Below are 25,264 nucleotides of genomic sequence, written 5' to 3' on the forward strand. Positions count from 1 at the left end.
CAATTACTGGCTCTTCAAAAAAATTACTAAATTGCTAGAAGTTGGTTTTCTCACCGGTAAAATGAACTGCTGATGTAAGGATGAGCTGAAGGAAGCCTTGTAAGGCACTCAGGATTTGGCTGGCACGTATCTCTCAAATCTCAGCTGTATTTATTAGCTATTCTTTAAGAACCGTAGTTCTTAAATGAAAAGAATAAAAATAAACAAAGAAAGATACAAAGCAACAGGGATGCAGAGACTAAATTTAGACATCTCTTAATGATGACGTCCTGATTATTTAGGTGAGTAAAGCAAATCTTAGGAGAAATTAAGGTTCATGTCTAAATAAATAGTAGAGCTGGAGTTTGATTCCACAGTCTGGTTCCAGAGCTCACACTCACCACCCTGTGGCCTGTTTTCCTAAAACAGAACATACATCTTTTAAAAGATTCTTTCTCTTGTGTTGCAATCAAAAACTACAAAACTGTGTTTCAGCTTGGCAAGAAGAATAAATGGGGACAATTGATCACCTTAGGTATTTGGTTAGTAGGACTAAAAAAAAAAAGTTAACAGAAAATTATTTCCTGACTTAGGTGATAATAAAACTTCTTGTTTTCTAGTTCTTGTTAATTAGCTGGTCCATTAACTAATTAGTCAGCAGCTGGTGTATAGCTATAGTCTGATGAAACATTACTTCTGTATCTTTTTCTGGTATGTGGCGCCTCTAAAGGGTGACTTCAGTGAGAATATCTAACAGGGCTACACTGTAGTTGTAGTAAGGAGATGGTACACATCCTCATATATGGATGGGTTTTCTTCTCTCAGGAGTTGGGGGCAGGACATTAGTAAAATACAATGAACTTCGTGTCAACAAAGCAATTTGGGTGTGCTATTTGCTTATAACATAGAAATAATTGTGTTTTATAAGTGGAATTTTTGTAAAATACTTTTTAGAATGGCAGTACCCCTAAATTAAGTACCCAGTTACTTCACATGATACTTAGAATAAGAAATATCTAATGTACCCCAAAAAAGGGATAGTTATTTGATGTTATCAGAAATTAGCATTGGGGGGAGGGTATAGCCCAGTGGCAGAGTGCATGCCTAGCATGCATGAGGTCCTGGGTTCAATCCCCAGCACTGCCATTAAAAATAAATAAATAAATAAACCTTATTACCTCCCCCCCGCCAAAAAAAGTTTAAAAAAAAAAGTGAATGGCATTAAAAAAAAAAAAAGATTACTTTCTAAAAAAAAAAAGAAATTAGCATAAATTTTTTTTCTAACTTCTAAATAGGATTATTTTTAAGTTAGAATAAATTAGAGTAAAAATTAATAATACCCCTGAAATTGTAATATTTTATAATATTTCACACAATATTTATTAGACTTTTGTTTGTTTAGAATGATGGGAAATGAACTATATTCTCTGTTTTTTTCAATATGACTAAATTTTTTTTTAAAGGAATCTGTGCCTGTTGTAACGGTAAATTCAGTCAATGCTGAAGTATACAAAACACATCTGCTCTAATTTCAGTTCCAGAGGTTTTCTTCCACAATTTGATATACCCTTAGACTCTTCAAAAAATATATATATGTATGTAAATCCATATACATGCATATATCATTGCCTATGTAAACATATGCACGTTATACATAAAACATTTAAAAGTTAAAAATAGGTTGTATTTTAATGTTATTCTGAAACACATTTAACTTAATGTGCATGTCTTTCTAAGTTAGTACATACAGAATTACTTAATTCAGTTTATTGAATATTTTATTATAAGGCAATTTTTAGTCATTTACATGCTGATGGAGATGTAGATTAAATTCTTCTTCTATAATAAAGAATTCCACCAAGCCCCGTAAGGCATATTATTTTCTTCATTTTCGAGATAAAATTAAGATACAAAGAGGTTGTATAACTTGCCCTGCATTGCACAGCAAATAAGTAGTGGAGCTGGGGTTAGAATCCTGGCAATCTAGTCCAGAATCCATAGTCTTAAATACCACATTGTGTTACTGTTTTCCTTCTGCCTGTCTTAACTCTTTTTTACTGAATTAGAAAAAAATTTAGTGTATAAAATGTCTAATATTGGAACTCTCTGAGAATAATTTAATATGCTACCTTAAGAATATTAGAAACCTTAGGGTCACAAATTACACACCTGTAATTTGGAGTCATATCTGCTCTAGAAGTGGAAGGTTTAAGCCAGTGCTTCTCAAATGTTAATGTGCATACGCATTACTGGGAATCGGGGAGGATCTTGTTAAAATGTAAATGCCGATTCAGTAATCTGGACCAGGGCCTGAGACTCTACATTTCTATTAATAACCTGTTGATCTACCTTGTAAGTAGCAAAGGTTTAGGCAATTTATACTGACCTTTGGCAAATCTTGTTGTTTTATTGAATCAGTTTCTTACACCATTTTGTTTATGCTACCAATTTCCGTAAGTTGTGTGCAGTTTGAAGAAATAGGTGGGAGCTTTTTAGTGGTTTCATTTCTATGTCTGTAGCGTTAACATTGCTAGGAAAAATAAATTGTGCTTTCTGCAGCATTAATGCACAGTACTTAAGTAAATAACTGTAATCAGATTTATTTGTGTACTAAATGTGGCTTACACACCTATGTTACCATGTCCACTGTATCATTTTTAATGGAGGGAAACATAACATTTCTTTTCATCTTGAAGGCTATAGCTATAGTTGAACTAAAAAGTTTATTTTATCACTATTATTCTTTAGTAATCATAAAAATATATTTTACATAGTGGCAAAAATGAATTCCTGTTCAGTGCTGTGAGCCAAACACTATGTCAGGTGCTTAATTGGCATGATTTCATTGAATCGTCATGACCTCCCTCATTCATTCATTAGCTCTTTGAGCACCTGTTCTGTTCTAGGAACTGCATACAATGATGAGCCAAGTATACACAGATTCTGCTGTCCTAGAGCTTAGTGCATTGGGGGATGCTATGCAGTAATCAAGTAACCATAGAAGTGTGATGGTTGCAAAAGAATAGTTGATTATATTTGCTATCGTCTCTACTCTTCCAGCCTTCGAAGAGAATTGTGCTTTTGCCCTAAGTTTCTATCACCTAGTTTCTTCCCCTGCCCCACTCTGGGGAGAATTCTGTCAGCTGGATTCCTTAGGTCTTGTGATGCTAAATTGACCTAGTGAGTAGAAAGAGACAAAACTTTAGAAGTAAAGATAAGCAATTTGTACATGAAAAGTAGACAGAAATAATTTATGATTAAATAAAATTTTAAAAAAGAACACCTGGAGACACTTTACATGAATTTAAAGGAGTAAATAGTATCAATACTTTAAATGGGAGTCTTTTTAAAACACTTTTATTTTACTAGGTGACACTCATAACTCACTTAAGTAAGTTACTTGAATGCATCCATGTGCCCAACTTTGTGGCAGGAGGTGTAGGAACATCAGGGGCTACCAGAATAGGATTTAATTCTGTCCCCAGTCTAAAGACTATTAGAGTCGTTGGTGAGAAAATGTGGAAAGATTTACAAGACAATGCAAAACATTTTTTTTGTAAGTACCAACATGTGTTACCCTAGCACTAAGCACGTTGTGGACTGATTTCAGAGGAATGCTGTTTTTAAAAAGTATATGATTGTCTCTTTTTTAGTAATAGTACTAAGTTCTCTTTTGATTATTAACTTGATAGAAAATTCTTTCTGGTATTAATCAGATCTATATTTTTTGTTTTTATCTATTACACTATATTGTTGTGATTTCTAAAACATTTTGTTTTCCCTACTACTGTTATAATTTTGGGCTTTGTGGTATTGTTTTGAAGATTTTATTATAAGAGACTTTAGTTTCTGAAAATTACAAGTAACTCTGTGTAGTTTTTCTGTTAAAGGGAAAATCTGAAAATTTTTTTAAAATTTTATCTTGGAAATTAGTTTATTCATTATGTTTAATTTTAGGAAATGGTGCTCTTGCAGAACATTCTGAAAATGTGCATATTTCAGGAATGTCAACTGGTAAGTCATTTTTTGTAATGTTTAAATTTCATGCATGACTTATATGGTAAATATTGAAAGCCACCTGGTATCTTACAAAGTGATATTTGGCTATAAAAATTATTACTGCTTTTTGCAGCATGTAATAAGGAATGAAGTAACTGGAACATGGAGAAACTCTCATAAGATAAAATTGATACTTGCATGCCCATGGATTGATTATACTTTTCCAAAAGGTTTGCATGATAATTTTTCTGTACAAACATTGAGCCAAGAGAAAAGTTAGCTTAAGTTGAACTAGTGTTTCTTTTCCATACAAAGTTATATGAAATGAAATTTATTAAAATGTAATTTTGAATGTTCTTCCTAGCATTAGAGCGTTAGATATTAAGCATTTTGCTTGATTTTTAGAGGACTACCATGCAGAAAACTGTAGTACTTGAGTGCACGATTGATATGTTACTAAAAAGCAACCCAACAACATATTGTGTCCATGAGATTCAGAATATTGTTGAGGTAAATGCATTTTTTTCCGCTCAATCTAAGCTTTTATAACCTAATAATTAATTAAAGGCCCATAACTATTAAAATTTTCATTCTTAGGTGACTTCCACAGCTTTGATGCCATTTTTGATTTATAAACTATCATTACTAGGAGAGCAAAATCTTTGATTTTTGCATGTACTGAAACAGAGTTTCTTACTATTACTGTGTTATTTCCCTATAGCCTTGGTAAGTTTTGTATGGTTAGAAAAATTGCCCTTGGTGTGTTTGTCAGTTTACTGATTGATTTCTTCCTGTCACCTTGTAATTTTTTTGGTTATTTTTCTCATGAAGCAAAACTGGAGGTTTCCTCTTTGGTTTTATGTCTGATTTTATATTCAGAAAGTTAATAGACTTTAACAAGTACTCTGAGAGTTAGCCTGTGCTAGACCAGACAGATTGACAAGGCTGGTTTCCTGAAAATGAAAGGTAGCCATCTTCATAGCCTGCGTTAATTCTTTCACAGTGTTTCCCCGTTTTTGTATGCTTTCAAATGGCGTGTAACTGTATATATCAAGGTTTAAAAGGTTATTTTAGAGTTAACATTAATTTTCTCCCTTTTTCTACTTTGGATAGCTAATGAAAATTATGATTACTTTTCCAAGTTGTAAACATGAAAAGAGATTGTTTACAAACACTTAATTTGCACAGCCAAATGGTTGTTTTCTCACTTAGTGATTTTCAAATTTTTTGGTCTCAGGACCCCTTCTGAGCTCTTTTAACAATACCATGGACTGTGTTCGTCTGCTTGGGCTGCCATCACAAAATACCATAGGCTTAAATAAAAGATACTTACTTTCCCACAGTTCTAGAGGCCAGAAGTCCAAGATCAAGGTGCTGATGGGGTTGGTTTCTGAGGAGACCTCTCTTCCTGACTTGCAGATGGTGCCTTCCTGCTGTGTCCTCACACGGCCTTGCCTCTTTGAGCACTCAGACAGACAGGGGTCTCTGGTGTCTCGTCCTCTTTTAAGGACCCCAGTCCTGTAGGATGAGGGCCTCACCCTTAGGAGTTACCTTGTTAAAGGCCCTGTTTCCAGATACAGTCACACTGGGGATTAGGGCTTCAGCAGATCAGCTTGGAGGGGACACAATTCAGCCCATAACAAGAACTTCAAAGAGTTTTTGTTTATATAGATTATAGCTACTGATGTTTACTGTATTAGAAATTAAAACTGAGAAATTGTTTAAACACATCTTAATTAATTTGCCAATAATAGTAATGAATCTATTGCATGTTTACATCCCATAACATACTTTTATTAAAAATATACTTCCCAGAACAAAAACATCAATGAGAAGAGTGGTATTGCTTTGTAATTTTGCAAAGTTTTTAAAAGATTGGCTTAAAAGAAGATACCTGGATTCTTAACATCTGTTTCTGCACTCAGCCTTTTGTAACATGTTACTTTGTTAAACAATGAGAAGATAGTTGAGCCTCACACCTATGTGTAATTTGAAAAGAGAGGAGTATTTTCATAGCCTTTTCGGGTAATTGTGAATATTCTTCTTTGATACTATGCCAAAACTCAACAAGTGGTAGTTTCTTAAATGTTAGTTGCAAGTGGGAATCTGAAACCAAATCAGTGGACATTTTGTTCTATGTTACATTAAAAAACAGTGGCTTTTCTTGCTCTTTAAATGGATCTTTTTTCCACCATGCATCATTTTATAATATGCATTAGATATTTGAAAATGCTGGTTTGCTGAGTTAGGTGGATTTATAGGGAATGTGAGAGGTTATAGAAGTTTGGACAGATCCAGTATTTGCTTAAATTCTAAATTTTGCTTCAACTCATCAAGATCAGATTCTACATCTTATTTTTATCCGTTTGCCTGAAATTAGACTGGTAGGTTCTTGTTGAGCATTGAAACTATCCTTAAATAAATTTCTATTTAAAAAAAATTAACTGGTTAGAATATGTAAAACATGTTTTCATCTTATTTATTTTCTTTAATCTTGTTTATTTTCTACTTCTGTATTTCTGGCATATGTTTAGAAATGTATATTCATTTGCTAGGGCTGCCATAACAAAGCACCATGGACCAGGCGACTTAAACAACATACGTTTATATTTCTTGTAGTTCTGCAGGCAGGAAGTCCAATATCAAGGTGTTAGCAATGGTGGTTTCTTCTGAGGCCCCTCTCTCTGGCTTGTAGATGGCAATCTTCTCCCTTCTCACATGGTCTTCCCTCCGTGTGTATCTGTGTCCTAATTTCTCCCTGTGAGGACACCAGTCATATTGGATTAGGACCCACCCATGTGATGTCATTTTTAATTTAGTTACCTCTTTAAAGATCGTGTCTCCAAATCCAGTCATATTCGGAGGTACTGGGAGCTAGGACTTTAACATAGGAGTTTTAGGGTTGACACAGTTCAACCCATAACAAAACTAGTGTTTTAATTAAATGTATTTATGTATCAATAAATTACTTAATTTCAGAAGTCAGTGAAGCCTTATTAATGGCTTATTGTTTTTCCTGAAGGTTGGTCTTATAAAATCTTTCTTCAATGGAAAGAGAAGAATAATATGAAGTATACTCCAAATATATCATTAAAAATATAAATGGATGCTCTTTCCAAAGGTGCTTTTGAATATACAGATTCATCACAGTTTTTCTTTGGTCAGTAGGGAGCCATAGAAGATGTAATGCTTGTTATATTATAAGCCTTCTGAATTCCTTGCATCCCCAGTTGAAATGAGAACCCCTTCAGTGCTGGTCTAAATGCAAAATTAGCTTTTGGAAGAACCCCTGAATGTAGGACTTGCACTCTCTTGAGACCAACAGGCCACAGAAGAGGCGAGGTGGCTCAGTATTCTGTGGTGCTACCTGTTTCTGCTCCTCACCTGCTCTTTTCACTTCTGCTGCTTTATTTGATTGTGCTTAGTGCCTTAGTTCATTCATTCTTTGCATTCTGGAAATTTTAATGACAGTTTTAGAAAGAACTTTAAATTTACTGCAGTAGTATTTTCAGGTAATTTACTGTTTAGATGAGGACACTTTGAAAGAAAAGGATACAATATTTTTTGATAATGCTGGTACCACAGGCAAAACTGGAACTATCTTGGGCAATTGGAGATGTATAGTCACCCTGTCTGTAATAAATTAAATTCACTTAGCTAGTATTAAACACCTAATACGGACCTTGTGCCAGGAAGCGTGGAAGTATGCAATTAGTAAAACATTCCTGCCTCAAGGAGCTTACCAGTTAATGGAGAAAATAGATGTGTAGAAAATGCACCTATAATGCTGTCTTGTGTAGTAAATCTATGGTAAGTAATGACCATATTAAATTAGATCATGAATTTATAAAAGGCCCAGGTACAATGTCTGATATGTAGTTGACTTAATATTTTTCTTACTTTAATTGTAAATAGCACTAAGTACTTAATTTTGTTTGCTTGTATGAGTTTTTACAGGAATTGATAATTTCTCATTGATAATATAGTTTGGGTTCTTATACTTGGGATAATTTTTTCTATTTCTAATGTTCTGTTCATTTTCATCTTTCTCCTCCTCAAACCTTTGCTAAGAGAATTGAGTTTTTGTCCTTTTGCTGGTTCTTATGCAATAGGAATTGTCATAAGAAAATGTAAATTATCAAAAAGTATACATCTAGTGATTGTATAATAGAAAGTAGTTGTATAAAGTAGTTTTTTTATATTTTTTCTTTAGAACTTATGATGACCTGTAATTTTAAATCTGCTTTCCTATATAAAATAGAGAAAGGAGAAAAGACATATGGTATTTTTGTAAGTCTAGTAATATGTGAAAATCATTATGAAATTATATCACAGAAACTGCAAGTAATTTAATTGTATATATGAGAGAGTAGGAAGGCTATTTTCATGTTCTTTTCTAAAAGTGTCTAAATTAAATGTCTCATGTTCTTTTAGAAAGCCTAAATTTTTAAAAGAGCTAACAAACTGTCATCTCCTACGTACAGTAAAATATTTTTAGGTCAGATGGATTTATAACAAGACCTTTCCATACATTACATACAGTTGATTTTTAAAATATATCTACTTTAAATTGAATTTTACTCTAGAATCTGTCTTCGAGTCAGAATAATTCTAGAAATAATTTGATTATACCCTCCTTACTCTTAATTACTTCCAAATCAAGTTTTTTATTTGTTTTCACAGATTCTCTTTATTCATTATATAAGCTTCATTAAACATTTGGAAAAATTGAGGAAGAGCAAAAAAATTAAGAAAATTACCCATTAACCCCGAATTATTAGTATAATTAATAGTAGTATTTCACTTGTCCTTTTTCTGTACATTCCTTAAAAATAATTATATATGCACTTGAATTATAACTAATTTTATCTCCTGCCTGTTCTAATTAACATTTTATAGAATAAATTTTTTCATAATTGTTATTTTAATACCTGTATATAAAATTTCCATCCTGTGGCTATATTGTAATGTGCTCAAACATATCAGTGGATTTTTTCCAGTGTGTTCGCCCTAGTCTGGATCATGCAAGGGACATATTAATATATGTCTAGCTTTTTAAAAATTTTCTAAGATTATTTATTTAGAATAGATTTCTAGAATTGGAATTACTTTACTAAAGGTCATAAATAATTTAATGATTTGTATAAACCTTTTGACAGATTGCTTTCGAAAAGGATTGTACCAATTTACACAGCTATCTGCAAGGTACAAGAGCACTACTTTGGATATAATCATGTTTTTCCTGTTGAACTTTTTCTTACCATGTTTCTATTAAAGTCTCAACCTTTCATTTTCCCCAAACTGTTTAGAAATATACCTGTTTACCTCTCTTTAGATTCATGGCCTGAAGTTGTGACATTGCAAAGAATAAAGGAATGAGATTGGTTTTCTTTTATAGTTAGGTGAAAACTGCCCTGAAATTTTAAAAAGATTTTCTGGTTGTTAATAGGAACAGATGTTAGGGCATGTGTTCTCTCAACTAGAAAGTTCTCATATGTGAGGTTTAACACGTTATTCCCAATTCACCAATGATCCAGCTTCTAAACGTTTCTACTTACGACATCCATCACGAAAATCTCTATTGGAAGTTAGCCTGATCTTGAGTACTTTACATTTGACTTCGAATCTTTTGTCAGGCCAGGCTGCCATTTCTGAGAGGTGAGAAAGAAAATATCTACTTGGGAAGTTTCTTACTTAATCCTTGCTCATATTCCCTGAATTAGCAGAGTATGGAAAATAGTAGTTTTGGGCGTTGTTCTTCCTGTATTCTATCGGAATTTTTATTCCATCAGAATCATCACCCTTCCTTGCTTTAGCGTTTTTCATTTTACAGTTCCTATTGTAGTCCTCAGAAGCCTAGCACACTGCTGATCCCGTAAGACTTTTAAAACTAATAATTTAGTTGTGACCTTTAAGTAGGATGTATTATTTTCTAAATGGCAATAATTTGCTTACAAATTACTTAGCACTTTGTAATACTGTAGAGCACTATAGTAAAATGGTGTTTGTGTTTTAACCACAGTTTTAGGCTTAAATACTATAATACGGTGTCCTGACATTTCCCTGAAAGAATATATAGTCTGGTAACACTTTTATTATCCTAGGATTTTCATATCTTCCAGATAAAAAGTTTGAAAGGAAGTGAAGCTTAAACTATAATTATTTGATAACAGTGTACAGTTTTTTTTAAATATAGAAAAGTTACATGAGGAAAGCAGCAGGTGCAAGTGATCCTTTGTACCTTTCCTATGTTATTTTAATATTATTTTCAATTATTCAATCAAATACCTGAACCTATTGCTCGACTCATGAAAAAGAATTTCACCGGTTCTTTTGACCAATACAGTGTCTTCTATCCATGTTTCAAGTGAAGAAAAAATAAAGCTTATATATTTTAGGGGTTTTAGGATTTGAGAATATAAAAATAGAACAGTGTGAATCTATGAGAAACTATCGTTCAAATAAGGAAACTGTGAGTGGATAATACAAGACAGAGTACATTTTTTAAAAAAGAATCCATTAGTTTAGGAAATTATTAATTTTTAAAGGCATTGCCTGCTTTCAGAGAGTTTATGAGACACAAGCTTTTGGAGTAGAGCATTCACTGTAAGTCTTAGAAAAGAAAGTGATGGTGGTATTACAGTATTTATATAATATGCTTTTATATGTAATATTACGTGCTATGTAATTAAATCTTTATAACATTTTATTATACAATAATATATTTTATGGGAAGCATACTACATAATCATAGCATTTCATATATTATCAACTGTTTATTGAACAATTATATATTTATTGCAAGGTTATGATATCTTATAATTGTATATTACTATAATAAACAATAAATGAACTGAGCAGGAGAACATTCAATGTACCAGGACCCTAGACAGAACAGGTTGTGATGTGACAGATGTGTGTGATGCCTTGATGGTGGAAGTGAAGTCTATCTGCTCAGTGAGTGGACCAGATCGAGTGGAGGTAAAAAAACAAGTTGCATTCAAACATTTGACATTTTCTTTTCCACTCTGTAACTTTGAGAATAATCCTTTTTTCACTTTGAGAATAATTCTTCAGTGTGGTATCTTGTTGATTTTCTAAGATTTTGCTAAGACATGGATTTGAAGTGGAGGTACTGTGCAGCTGTTGTGCAAAATCTAGTCACTTAGCAGGTGAGCAATTCAGCTTTGGTTTTCAAGTTGACTAGTAGCCCGATACAGGTTAGGGGCTGATTTGATCTTAAGCTGCAGTAATAGAAATACAGTATCCAGAACAAAGTACATCCCTTAAACATAGTCTGAGTATTAGGTTTATCTTTGGGTATCACCCTTTACAGATGACACTAAGACTGGAACACTCTTAGAGGAAGTTGTGAGTTACTGAAAACTATGTGAAAGCTGACAGAAATGGCTTGGAAAATGGTGAACTTCAAGGCCAGTTCATCTTCACTCAGGTGCTGATTTCTGCCTTACCCCTTCTATGTTTCCAGCAAGAATCACAGTAAACTTCAAAAGTTAACAGTTTTTCCCATTTAGGAAATAGAAGCAGTAGCTTACTTAGCATTTTAGTCATCTGGAGTGCTTAAATTTAGAAAATGGGTACCATATCAATCGTTTTTATGCCCTTACAGGAAGAAATTGCCCTTTTATGTCCTTTTTTAGAAAGGTATAAAAGGTTGAACCTTCTGTATTCATTTTATCTTATGCTTTGCTAGCAAAATTCAAAATTATTCTTACCCTTAGAAATTTTAGGATAAAGCTAGTTATATCTTTCCATTAAGTGTACTCTCATCTTATTCATATTGTGTCTGTGACCCTATTAGACCTGGAAAAACTGTATTTTTTTCCCATTTTTTTCTTTTTCTGTATTTTGTGCCTCTTTTGACTTTTTAATATATTTTATTTTACTGCTGTGTAACCTCTAATTATTACTTGTTTGTTCTGTGCATTAGTGACCTTGGAAAAAAAAAGGATTACCTGCCTTGATTAGAGCTAATGACCAAGTGAAATATTTTGGTCCTTAAAAAGATCACTGAGACTAATAGGAATAAATATATTGCTGCATTCATTCTTAAGTATCTCTGCTAATGCAGAGGAATATTCATTTAACTATAAGCAGCTGGATGTAGGATTTCCTGCTTGCCATAGAAATGTGTGATCTCTAGTAATAGGTCTGAGAGTAATGAGTCTCCAGAGTGTGAGTGATAGATTAATATACATTTTTCTGCTTGCACTGATTCTTACCTTTTAAATGATAATTAAAAGCTTTCCCATCTTGGACTAGTAAATATTGCCATTAAGAGTGCTAGTGATTATTTCCCTAAGAAGTTCAGTTTGCTGACTTCTTGAAAAAATTAGAAAGAAATTCGGAATAATTCTAAGGGAGTGCTACGCATGTCCAGCCTCTGTCTTCTTCTATCTTAGTCCATCCTCAGTGTGTTGACTGCTCTGACATTTCCAGTATGACAGAGCTCAGGTATGAAAGGAGTCTGGACAACAAAGGGTCAAAGAAATCAAGACGCTACATGTGAGCAACAAACCCAGTCAAGTTGCAAGAAGGGGACTTTCAAACTGAAGTAGTTTCTTCCTGGCCATGGCTTCTTGTGTTCCCTGTTGAGTTGCAGGGCTTAGCTGTGTCACTGGGGACGGCCCCAACATTGTACTTCAGTGTCATCCACCTTGCAGATTCTCACGCTCACTTGGTACTTACCCTGTGTTCTTAGTGACCCATCAACTTCATACTCAACATGCTTGCTGTCTAAACGCCTACCATCTGCCCAGTATTAAGCATCTTTAAGACCACCACCACTTTTCATTAGTCGCCTGGCCTGCTCTGCTTTCGCCTTCTCTGTTTCTCTTCCCTCTGAAATAGCTTCCTCAGCCTTCGCTGCATACGCTTATTGCTTCCATTCTGCCCACGCCCTCATCAGCCTACCTGTACTTAATGTCTGTGTGTATATTTTATTATCACAGGAACTTCTAGAATCCTTTTTATACAGTCTTTTTTTTTTTACTCCCAAAGAGACTAAGAAGCAATTTTGTCCCGCCCTGTAGTAGACTTGTAGCAGATAGGAATCAGTCCTTAGCTGATTTAAATCTAATTATACCCTCTTTCTATGTCATTGTAGATTCTATCCCTTTTCTCTCCACGTCAGTGTAAGACCAAGAGTTTGTTTTTGTTTTCCCGTAATAGACCAACTTTACCTTTATTGAAATTCTGCTGAGGCACCCTCCTGATAATTATCCCAGGTGTCATAGGGCGTCCCCTAGAGGGCAGTAGTGTGTCTTAGTGGTTAGGTGTGCAGCTCTGAAGCCTGTTTCCTGGGTTCCAGTCTCAGCTGTGACACTTACTACCTTATTGTGACCTAAGGAAAATTCCTTAGTTTCTCTGTCTTCCATTTTTTCCTCATCAGTTAAACAGGGATAATGATACTAAGAATTAAATGCAAAAAGACCTGAGAAGAGGAAGAAGCTGACAGGTGTTCACATTCTCATCAGCCATGGGCTCCACAGACCTGACCACACACTCCTCACTTTGAGTATATTCACAGGCCTTGAACTTGTGAACCATGAGCTTCTGACTTGCAACAAAAATCTCATCTTCAGCACTGTGCGCCATACTCAGCTGTCAGTTTTTAAACTGGTACCCTTCTCCTAAATTAACAGTGGGCCAGTAGGTGTCTGGTTTCTGTGCTGATCATCTAACTCTGCATTCTAACTGTGTCTAAATGCCTTTTATTGCATGTATGGGCACAGTGTTTTCCAAGTATTGTGTGATTCAGTTATTACCCTCAGAATGATTCTTACTCTCATCCCACATGGCCATTCAACAGTCACCATTTGCTTACTAATTTTTTATTTTGAAGATTTTTTTTAAGTTCACTTTTTTCATTGGAATCAAACCCTTCTTATTCATATTTTCAACATTTGGAGTTGCTTTTGTATTCATCAGCCACAATGGAGTTCCTATTTATAAAACACTCTTTACTCTGAAAAATGAGATAGCCAAATGATGACCACCATTGACTATAAATGCTGTCCTTTGCTTGGGAACAGGGTGAGCGTGCTTTTGTTCCACACTGAAACTTTCATAAAGTACAGTTTTTACAAGGAAAGGAGCTTCTGTGTTTGCTTATTAGCCGATCTCTTTATCTCGCCAGTTTCCCTTCCCGTAGGTTATAGGACAGCAAAGAGATCTTTATGAAATATTTGAATCATATCACTTCTTTTAATAGTAGCCTACCATGAGTTGGCTAGTATCTACAGAATTGAGCCATTAAATTCTTCTCATTTGGAATGTGCCCTTTACGCTGGCTCTGTGTACTTCAGTTCTGTGAAAGAAATACTATGTTAATAGTCAAGTAAACTTGACTTACCTAATGCAGGCCCAAAGGTGGGCCTTTGTCTCTGTTTAATAATACTCCATGCCATATGATATACGTTGTTTAAAATTATTTTAAATATGCATTGTATTGCTTGGGTCTATATTATCTTGTATGCTTTCATAGCTGCTTATATGTTTCTTGGATTCAGTTAATAAGCCTGTCTCATTATTACAAAACTATAGTTTCCAGGAGAGCATGAATTTTCTTCATGCTCTTCTTTTGTGCTTTTCATATGTATCGTATACACTTAGGTAGCCAGTAAGCATAGCTGATTTTTACTTGCATTTCAGTTTTGTGACTTATTAAAACAAAAGGCACAAAGATTTCATGTCACTTTTAGTCATAAAGTGTCAACAACCCTTGTCAGTTTTGAAAAGAAACCCAATTCTTCATATGTGGAACAGGAAATTATGCTTTTCTTTTTCTTTTACAAGTGGTTCAGCTCTAACCATAAATTTCCTTGTGTGCCTATTTTTTTTCAGGGTTTAAAAACCATGAAATCCCAAAGTAAGGGCAGTTCATTTGACATTACTTTGAAGTCGTCCTCTTCTCTCCCATGTGTCTTGTGAAATAGAGGTTGTTTGAACACATCCTGTGTTTTAAATGATTGCTTTAAAGATAATAGTGTGGTGTATCAATCTAGTTTTAGAACCATAGCTTTTTGCTTTTCTGTGGGACCATTGAACTAGTATTAGAATAAACATGAAGAAGTCTAGAGTATTTCTCAATCAGTTTTGCCCTGTTTTCTAAACTATACAGTGAGATCTTTGTACTTTAAACCTGGAAATTATCAGTCTTATTGAGAACTCCAGAGAATCTCTACCTATTTATTCTTCAGTTAATTCTCCCTTTCTTAATTGAGAACATACATGATGAATTAAAAACTGTATGTATTTAGTTTAGCCTTTTAGTGTAGTTTAACCACTGGCCTTGTAGTAATGCCATTTTCTTTTATTTTTCATTCCAGATGTCCTGTTCACTAGTGCACTGTGAATTAAATAGGCTTTGGGGGCTAATCAGATAACCTAATCACTGCATTCTCCTAGGAAGAAGATGCTGTCCACATCGAAAGTTGCTATTTTTTTCTCCCACTGATCACTGATTCAAATTTATTTATTTATTTATTTATTTTGTTGGGGTTTTTAAAATTAAAGTATAGTCAGTTATGGTGTATCAATTTCTCTTGTATAGCAGAATGTCCCAGAAAGTTACTATTTTTTGAACATTTGCAACCCCTTTAATTTGGGGATTTCTATTTCTGGAGTTAGGTGGAAATTTATCAAAAGTAGACATATATATCATTATCATCCAAAATACATGGACATTTATTTAAGATACTGATGTAAAGCAAGTTAAATAGATAAGTTTTTTTGTAGATATTTCTGTTCTGAGGACAAAAAAATGACACTGGTTTTTAAGGGAGATATTAAGGAAGCAAAATGAACAGAGACTAAAATACAGTCATTTCTGCCATAATGCCATGGATGTGTTCCTGGGAAATCTCACATTCTGCGAAAGTGACCACTTAACTGACAGGACTTATGAGAAAGGTGGTGTTGGTACAGAGTGCTTACAACTATGTAACTTTGTAAGCATAGCCCTAACAAACAAAATATCGATCCAGACGCCAACACAGTCTAATACCTCCTGACATTTACACCTGGACTCAGCCCATTCTTTGCAGCCATATATTCTGGGGTTCATTCTTCATCCTTGAAGGTAGATGCTTCTAATGGAGACCAGTTCAATCAAAACTAAAAACATAATTCAGAGATACCCTTCATCAATTAAGGTGTTCTGTTTTATTTTGATTCTAGGGAAATGTGTGCACCATTTCCATCTATACTTGCAGTCTCCCAAGATAGCTTAATATAAAGAAAGGTCAAGCAGTTCAGTTTTAAACCAGTAAAATTAACCCCTTCTTGCAGTAAGGAAGGTGATGCTGTAGGGGTTTTCTCCTGCCCCTGGATACTTCAAATCATTAACATCCTGGGAATAAAATCTTCCAGTACTTAGCATTATATTGACGAGATTCCTCTGTTTGCCAATTACACATAAACTAGTTCTATTGAAGAAATAACCAGACAGTAGCTAAAATGACTGTATGTAAACAGTCAGAAGGTGTGGGTAGAATAAATGGAGGTAAAGAAAGGTCAAGTTTGGTACATCCTAAATTGGAGTGTAGTCAAAATCTAGAAAGATGAGGTTCAAACTAGCAGAACCATATAAAAATTTTGTTTAAAACAAAAATTCATTCCCTAAAGCAATGTTTTTTGTGTATCCCAACCCATGTCAGATAACCAGTTAGTTGTGGCATAATTTCTCATTCTTCCTAGCATAATGATACCCAGCACATATTAAATGATCACTGCCCTCTTTCCCATTTAGCCTGAACACAGCCTTAGTAATCACCTCAGTTGCTGCTACCTAGTCTGCTTTGGCATATCATGTGATATTATTTATTAACAACTTGCCATAATCCAAGCAGTGTGCTAAATCCTTTACCAAAATAATTATATTTGATTCCTGCAACACCCTACATGGTAGGTAGTGCTTTAATCCCCATTTACAAGAGAGGAAATGGAGGATTAAGTGTTATCAAATTGATTGCAATAATCAGTTACCTCCAATTCTTTCTGTAAAAGGGTATATATAATATAAAATGAATAATAGTATAAATGTAATAAAGAAAAAAATGAAGTTACAGTTGATGGAAGGTGCTTGAGCTGAAGTGTTATGATGAGTTGGGAATGGGACATCATTATAAGACACTGAAATAATGAAAAAATAGAGGACTCAGAAAGCCAGTTGGAAGATTGGAGCAGATGTGCAGGTCATAAAGCACACCTTGATTCCTTAAGACGTGATGCAGGCAACTTCAGCTTCTGACTTTAAGATTTCTAGTTTTAGTTGTTGTGAGCTTTATTTCCTGTGCTTAAAAATCCTTGAGATTGCCTGTGGTAATCTTTTAAGTTTCCTTTTCACTTGAATTAGGTGAAACAACTATTCCTTTCACCAAATACGATACCTAAGACAATAAAGATTGAGAATATAGGATAAAGAAAAGGATTTGGGAAACGCACAGTTCTTCTGATCATGTTGAATTTAAGGTTGGAATGTCCAGTGGGCATTTGAAATGTATCAGTGCATCCTGATAAGTATCAGAAATATGGCAGAAATATGATGAAGGGGAGCATGATTTAAGGCTGAAATAGTACTTAGAGTTATTCAAATAGCAACTCCTTATTTTAACCCATGAGGAAACCAAGACCCAAAAAGGTTCAGTAGTTTATGTGATGGCAAAGCAAGTAGTGACACATAGGACACACAGCATCTAGGTCTTCTGACTCCAAACAAATCTGCCAGGATATATAGGCAAACTGTAGACTCAAAAGGGAGGGAAATTTTTTAATGGTTTCTAATGTTTCTCATACTCTTTGGGCATTGGAATTTATTCTTTGTCACATATAGAAGGGAATAAGTTATGGTTGTGCTAGAGTATATTAATCTGCATGCCCTGTGTGTTGTACATATAAAAATGTGTTGATAAAAAGCCACTGGCTGCATCTGAAGCAAAATGCCAAACTCAGTCATGTTGCAAATGTGCAAAATTAAAACAAAATGTATTCATAACTAATATTTAGAAAATAATTTTTTGATTGGGGAGAATCATTAATATTTTAAGATAATGTTATAAAAGTACTTAGTGAATTAGAAATGTAAACTACGGAATTTTTAAATAATCACTCTTATTTACGAGTGGTGTGTCTTACCCTTTGGCAGTTGTGTGAAAATAAAATATTCACAACAGTATTTTTGAGCATCCATTCCAGACCATAATTTCTTTAGTTTTTGGTATGAGAGCACCACCTATGGGTTTATCAGGTATTTGGGGAGGAAATTTTAAGCAAACCTAATAAAACAAAAACCTAATAAAACTCTTTCTAGTGTTTCCCAATAACTAGTCTCTCCATTTATTTAAAGGTTAAGAGTTATCAGCTTTGTCATAAGTTATTCCCACCTAGTTTTTGGATGTGTCCCACTGTTGTTTGAGCAGCTAATAAATATTTGAGTACTTACATGCCATTACAGTATTATAAGTCAATTATAAGTTAAGTATAGATTAACTCAAACTTGTATTATTCTCTTTAATGTAAGTGAATCTTTTAGTGAAAACGAACAATTTTCTACTTTCTGGGGAAGAGGTCATGATAGTTTTTGCCAGTTTGTTTGTATATTTGTATCTTCATGAACTTAAGAATTCATTCTGTATACTGCTGCAGAATGCTTTGGCAAGAGTGAAGAAAGAAAAAAGGTCTTATAAATGACTTAGGGCACCTTTTCATTAATTATTATGATGATAACTCAGAGCAAAGTTGGAAGCAAACTCTGGCACTTCATTATTAATAAGCTCAACATAGAATCACAGTTGGTACATTTAGTCTTTTTCTAAAGTATCAAATTAAACATTTTTGCAAGGGAAATTTTCCTCTTAATGAAATTTAACAACAACAAAAAATTCGAAGCTTTGATTGTGTGTGGGCAATTAAGATGTATGCTAGGCTCTTGGTATATTATATCTTTGTGTTCTATGCCGTGAGTTTCTGTGTTCGAAAAGTAATTAAAAACAAGATCCCTCTGGCAGTGTACCCTGGTTGCAGGCTAGACCCATTTTAGGCATGAGCCTACAGAGGTTTAAAACATCGATTGCATGTTTTCATCAGAGAATGGGTAATGCTGTAGAAGATTGACTCTGAGCAATATAGCTTGTTTTATTTTGATCATTATGGATAAAAACTTTGTAAAATACCCATAGTATACTTCCTAGCATACTTAACCTAAATTGAATAGACTATAATATACCCTGTTACAAAAAACAAAAGTCATTTTGGCAGCTAATCTCCCCACTTCTGATTTACTCCTTCTGACCTGCTCTTACTCTAAAAATCAGATAATCCAGCTTGTCAAAATTGTATCAAATAAGAGGTTCCAAGATTTTAAATTTTACTGACGATTTAAACATTCATCACGTTTTTTTTTTTTTATAATCAGTGATTCTTTTACAAATTGAGGGAGAATAAATTGTCAGATTATCGGCTGAATTCTGGATTGATAAAGTGTTAACTGTATTACTGTGAAAGTTCAGGATAATGAAACGAAAATAATAACAGGAAAGTGTTGGCAATAGTTTGAATTTATTTTATGTTTATTCTGTAATATTTAGATATCTAATCACATAATGATACTTTAATCACTATTTCAAGCTTTTATTTTTAAAATTTAGGAATCATTTATGATCCTGTAATAAAGTTTGGAAGTATTCATGGAATAAATTAAAGAACTACTTTGAAGAAATTTTGAAGTAATGTTTTGCTGTCTTTATCCAATCATCCACTAACTTCTTAACAACCCAGCATCTTACTGATATGTTTATATGTACTTTCCTTTAATTATTTTGTTCATAACACTATTTGTATGATATTCCCTTATTTAAGGTGTACAAAAAGTAGTTCAGTAAAGTTGAACTTTATGTAGTTTATAATAAAATAAATTTAAAGGATGCATTTTGGAAAGATAGATAGATGGATGGACCAGTTGATCTCCATGGCTAAAGCTAGCACTTCTGACTCTTACGTTGTTATTCAAAGATGCAATTTGAAAACTTCCATGCCTTCCAAACATTGTACTTAAATAGGATAAGATACTTTGACTAAAAGGGAAGAAGGTAAAATAATCTCCTTAGACTAATAAAATTTTTTGGAAGGTTGGTAATACCATGTTTTATTGTATATGATTTGATGGCTTGAAGTGGTTTTTTTTTAAAATAAATACTGATTTATTCAATGCTTTATTTTAAAGTGTAATAATTAGTTAACGTTGCTTTGGCTGTCTTCCAGCTTGTGGAGAGACTCCAGAACAAATCCGAGCACCAAGTGGTATAATCACGAGCCCAGGCTGGCCTTCTGAATATCCTGACAGAATTAACTGTAGCTGGTTCATAAGGGCAAACCCGGGGGAAATCATCACTATAAGGTAATTCTGATACCCTTCTGTATTATTACATGATATTTTATTACAAAATATAAATTCAGTTTCTAGGTATCATCACTCATCATGCAGTAATATAAAAAGATGATTTTCAGAAAATATAATAAATTATATTTATCGATACCATCTTGCGGTTAAGAGTAACAGCCCATTCTTATCCTTCTGTTGGGGCATATGTTTGGAATATTTTCTAATGGTGGTAATGAATTTGCACCAAACCATCCATATTCTTCTAGGCCACTTTTTAACAAAAGGTACACAATTGCAAAATAGCTTATTAGGATCAAGAGTATAATTTTTGGCCATGAGACAGGTAAACAAAACTCACTAATCCACTTGGAGATCTAGCCCGTAATCTTGGTCTAACTGTTAATAGAGCCCTCTACCTTAGTGAGTAAAAACATGTTTTAGGCTATGTCTGTGTGTATGTATGTGTGTATAAAACTTGAAACAAGCTGATGATGGATAAATACTGTGTTCTAGAAAAGTCTTTTTTTTTCATAATAATGAAACAAAAGAACGTTTGTTGAGAATACGAAGTGGAAGATATTCTTAGGGAAAATAAACAGAAGTTTAAGATTCTGGGAATAAATACCAATAAGGAAGATTAAGATTATTTTAAAGACATTTAAAATTGCAAGAAAAACTGTGGGAATAAGATACTACGGAGGAAATATTCAGTGTAACTAGATACTGCTTGCTTAAGGAAATTATATCAAGGTATTAGAAAGAAAATTTTCCTGAAGGGGAGAAGAAAAAAAAATAGTGTACCTAAACAAGGACTGTAACGTAATTAAGAATGCCGTCCTGTCACAGACCCAGCACAAAGGCATCTTCCACATGCTTCCATTAGTTACACTTTTATAGGTAAGAATCATGGAACTTAAGATTTAGGAGAGACTTTACAGATCACAGACACAAATCCCTTCATTCTACATTTTTTAAAAAATTAGATTATAAATTTAGCCTACTTTTGATTCTTTCCATCCTCCTTTTTTATATTTATTAACTAATGAGAAAACCAGTCTCTGGAGAAACACAATTGCAGTCTGTCCCCTTTACTATGTGGAAGCCATAAAACAGGGACATATGGTTTGTTTTCTTTTTATTCTTTGCATCTGCCCCAGGTCATGTCATCTGGAACACTGGAGCTGAGCTTTTATAGAAGCTGTAACATTCCTCTGTGAGCAGTGTAATTCCTTTGCCTGATGGATGGATAGGATGTACCATTAAGGTTATCCTTCTGCATCAGTACCAGTGTTGTAATCTGAACAATTTTCTGTTACTTAAAATATGACTAAGTACAGATGTGCGCTCAAAATAACATTTTACCACAGGGATTCTGAATATTCTTTTAAACATAAAACTAGAATTTTTGGAAATTTTTTTTAACCTAAAAATTCAACCCCAAATTAAATTTGTAGCCTGCCGGCTCAGTTACGTAAAACTCAGAAATTCTTGGCAGCACAGAGGAGGTTACATGGAATACTGCCATCTGGTTCTGATCATGTGTTGGATCCTTGAGATTTCACAAAACTTTACTAAAAACTAAGCACAATACTGAAATGCAGACAAAATTAGAGGGTGAGCCCCACATCTAAGAAGATTTCCTAAATTCTGGACAGAGTAAATGAATTTGGATTTACACAGTCAACCTCATAAAATGAGAGTAATTTTAGTAATTGTCCTAGTTCTTACTGAAATCATTATGGTGATACCAAACTTTAAGAAGATGACAGACCCACATAATACACAAAGTCACGTTTCATTTGTGAAATGAAATTCACAAATTCATTTTATTGGTGTTAAATCTAAAATAAGTCATTCAAAAGAAATTTATACATCCTCAAATGCAGCTCATTTAGACATATAAATGAGTCAATATTGGAAAGTATTAATTTACCATATTAACAAGTCAAAGCAAGGTACTTGATTATCTAGACTAAGATGTTTTAAAACATTTTGGTAAAAAAAAAAAAGAACTGCATTCATTTCTGAATTTAAAATAGTTAAAATCTAGATGAAAGAGGGAAATGAAATTGCTATAAACAAACAATATAAACTGGCTAAAGATAGTAATATAAAAGCATTTTTATCCTCTCCCTTGAAATCTTCCAGAATACACAAGGGCCATCTTACCCATAGGAGATAGGGGATTGGATTCTTGTTCCCTGTTTGAAGCCAAGGACTAGGGTCAGGATATTTTGCTCAAGAAAGGAAGCTAAGCCAGAAAGAGAAAGAAAAATACCATATGAGATCGCTCATATGTGGAAACTAAAAAACAAACAAACAAACAAAAACAAAGCGTAAATACAGGACAGAAATAGACTCATAGACAGAGAATACAGACTTGTGGTTGCCAGGGGGGTGGAGGGTGGGAAGGGATAGACTGGGATTTCAAAATTGTAGAATAGATGAACAAGATTATACTGTGTAGCACAGGGAAATATACACAAAACGTTATGGTAGCCCACAGAGAAAAAAATGTGACAATGAGTGTGTATATGTCCATGTATGACTGAAAAATTGTGCTGAACACTGGAATTTGACACAACATTGTAAAATGATTATAAATCAATAAAAAAATGTTAGAAAGAAAGAAAGAAAGAAAGAAAGAAAGAAAGAAAGAAAAGAAAAGAAAAGAAAAGAAAGAAAGAAAGAAAGAAAGAAAGAAAGAAAGAAAGAAAGAAAGAAAGAAAGAAAGAAAGAAAGAAAGAAAGAAAGCAAGCTAAAAGAACTTCTAACCTCTGCCAGAACTTTCATGGGGCTGAGAGTTTGCCTGGGCATACCATGACAATTGGAAATTTAGCTAAGCCCCCAGCTGACTTCGCAGCTTGACTGGTGATACCACTGGGAACCACCATGCTAGGGCTGGTTTTGCAATGGAGGCTTAGTAGAGGTGGCCACAAAAAAGGTGCTTTGGGGGAATGTAAGGGGAGAGAAGATTTTTTTTAAAACTTCCACAAAAGCTTGCAACCCAAATTTCTAGAATGTGTGAAAAAAATGAATATTAATGAAAACAGCCAACAAAATCAAGCTGGAACACAAATTCACTACAGACAATATATGCTTTATTATATAGGGGATTTTTTTCTTGACTTTTTTTATGCCATGAATACTTTGGTAGTTTGATGAAACCTATAGATCTTTTCCCAGGATGTTTTTAAATTTATAAAACAAAATATATAGCATTACAGAGGGAACCAGTTATTCTTGAAATATAGCTATCCGACATTTCTACAGATTTATAACATAATACATATATGCTTGTTGACATATTAGTGAGCAAGCGATGGTTCTAACAATTAGTGTAATTTCAAAGTGGTTTTGAGTGTAAATAGTTATTTTAGAGATCTGTTAAAACTGAAATGTAATATGAAATTATCTGTGATTTCTGTTGGTGACAATGTGAAAGACACTGTAAATACTGTTCATGGCTTGTTTATAGTCGTTAAGTGTAGGAAATGTTAAAATTGCAGTTACAGATTGGTGAAAATAAAGTTAAACATTTTTCTACTGAATTTGAGAGGAGAATAGAAACACTGAATACTCTTACTTAGACTTTATTAGAACAAAATTGAGCATCTAGTGGAAGAAAATAAAATTAAAAAAATAGAAACCTATTAATACAGAAGAAAACAATAAAGGAGGAAAATGAGAGCTCCCCCTCCCCCCAAATAGCAAGACTATTCAAATAAAAAAACTGACTTAACCTTTGCAAGATAGACCAACTGATCAGGTTCATTGGTTGGTTAAGTGTTATTAACCCCTCTAATGGTCTTATAGGAACATACCTAAAGCAGCACTAACACAGAAAGTCTGAAAAATGGGGATAGGGAAAGATAAGCTTTGGAAGTACTGATTAGGAGAAAGCTAGTGTAGGAAGGTTAACAACGGATGTAATTGACCTGAAGACACAAAATATTAGTAACAAATGGAATAATCCACTAGGTATAATCGTGGTTAAACATTGTGTTAAACAGCCTAGAAACACAAGCAAAGCAAAATGTGGGAAATTACCAAACAAAAAGTAACTAGTCCACAATTATAGTGGAAGTTTATAAACATATTTTTAATCTGAATTTAATACATTAAGCACAAAAAATTAGTAGAAATAGAGAAGACTCAATAAAATTAATAAGCTGGATCCAGTAGAAGCATAATTATATATGTGTGTAATGTTTATACCTATTTCAGTGAACAGAGAATACACATTCCTTTCAAAAACATGTGAAACATTTATTTTTTAAAAAACTGAATATGTATTAAATCACAAAGGAATTCTGACTGTATTTCCAGCCTTTACTTCCTTCAGGTTGTGTTCTCTGACCACAGTGCAATGAAATTAGAAACCAATTAAAAGCCCATATATTCAGAAACATTTTCCTAAATAATTCCTGCATTAAAGATGGAAATTATGGTGGAACTTAAAATATTTTAAAATAGTTATCATGAAAGCATTATATATTAAAACTGTTGGAACATGTTGAAAGAGTACTTAGAAATTTATAGCTTTAATGCATTGATTTAAAAATTAGTAAGATGGGAAATAAATAAGCTCAGCGTTTTCTCAGCTGCTTAGAAGAACAGCTACAGGGTAAATCTTCAGTAGAAAAAATAAAGTTAAAATCAGAAAATAATTAAACAACAACAACAACAAAAAATGATTCAAAAAACCAAAAACTCATTTTTGGAAAGACTGGGGAAAACAGACAAAGACAAATTTCAAGACAACAGTAAAGAAAAAAGAGGAAAGGTACCCCAAAAAACCCCCCAAATCTCAAGAACAAAAGTGTCTGTAATAATGAAAACAATGAGAGAGATTTTAAAAGTCATACAGGAATATCATGAATT

General features: G+C 33.6%; 1 protein-coding gene across 2 annotated transcripts in view; it reads left to right on the top strand.

The window, feature by feature from the left end:
- LRP12 (LDL receptor related protein 12) overlaps positions 1-25,264 on the top strand; it is a 72,695-nt gene that overhangs the window by 33,077 nt on the left and 14,354 nt on the right. The window contains exons 2-3 of one of the 2 annotated variants that reach the window (XM_010981860.3): positions 3,937-3,993; positions 20,260-20,395. In XM_010981860.3, coding sequence (XP_010980162.1) covers positions 3,937-3,993; positions 20,260-20,395 — 193 coding nt within the window. The remainder of the gene's footprint in view (positions 1-3,936; positions 3,994-20,259; positions 20,396-25,264) is intronic. The other variant, XM_031439476.2, reaches the window with a different exon arrangement.

The sequence above is a fragment of the Camelus dromedarius genome, chromosome 20 (assembly GCF_036321535.1).
Source record: "Camelus dromedarius isolate mCamDro1 chromosome 20, mCamDro1.pat, whole genome shotgun sequence".
In the NCBI taxonomy this organism is placed as follows: Eukaryota; Metazoa; Chordata; class Mammalia; order Artiodactyla; family Camelidae; genus Camelus; species Camelus dromedarius.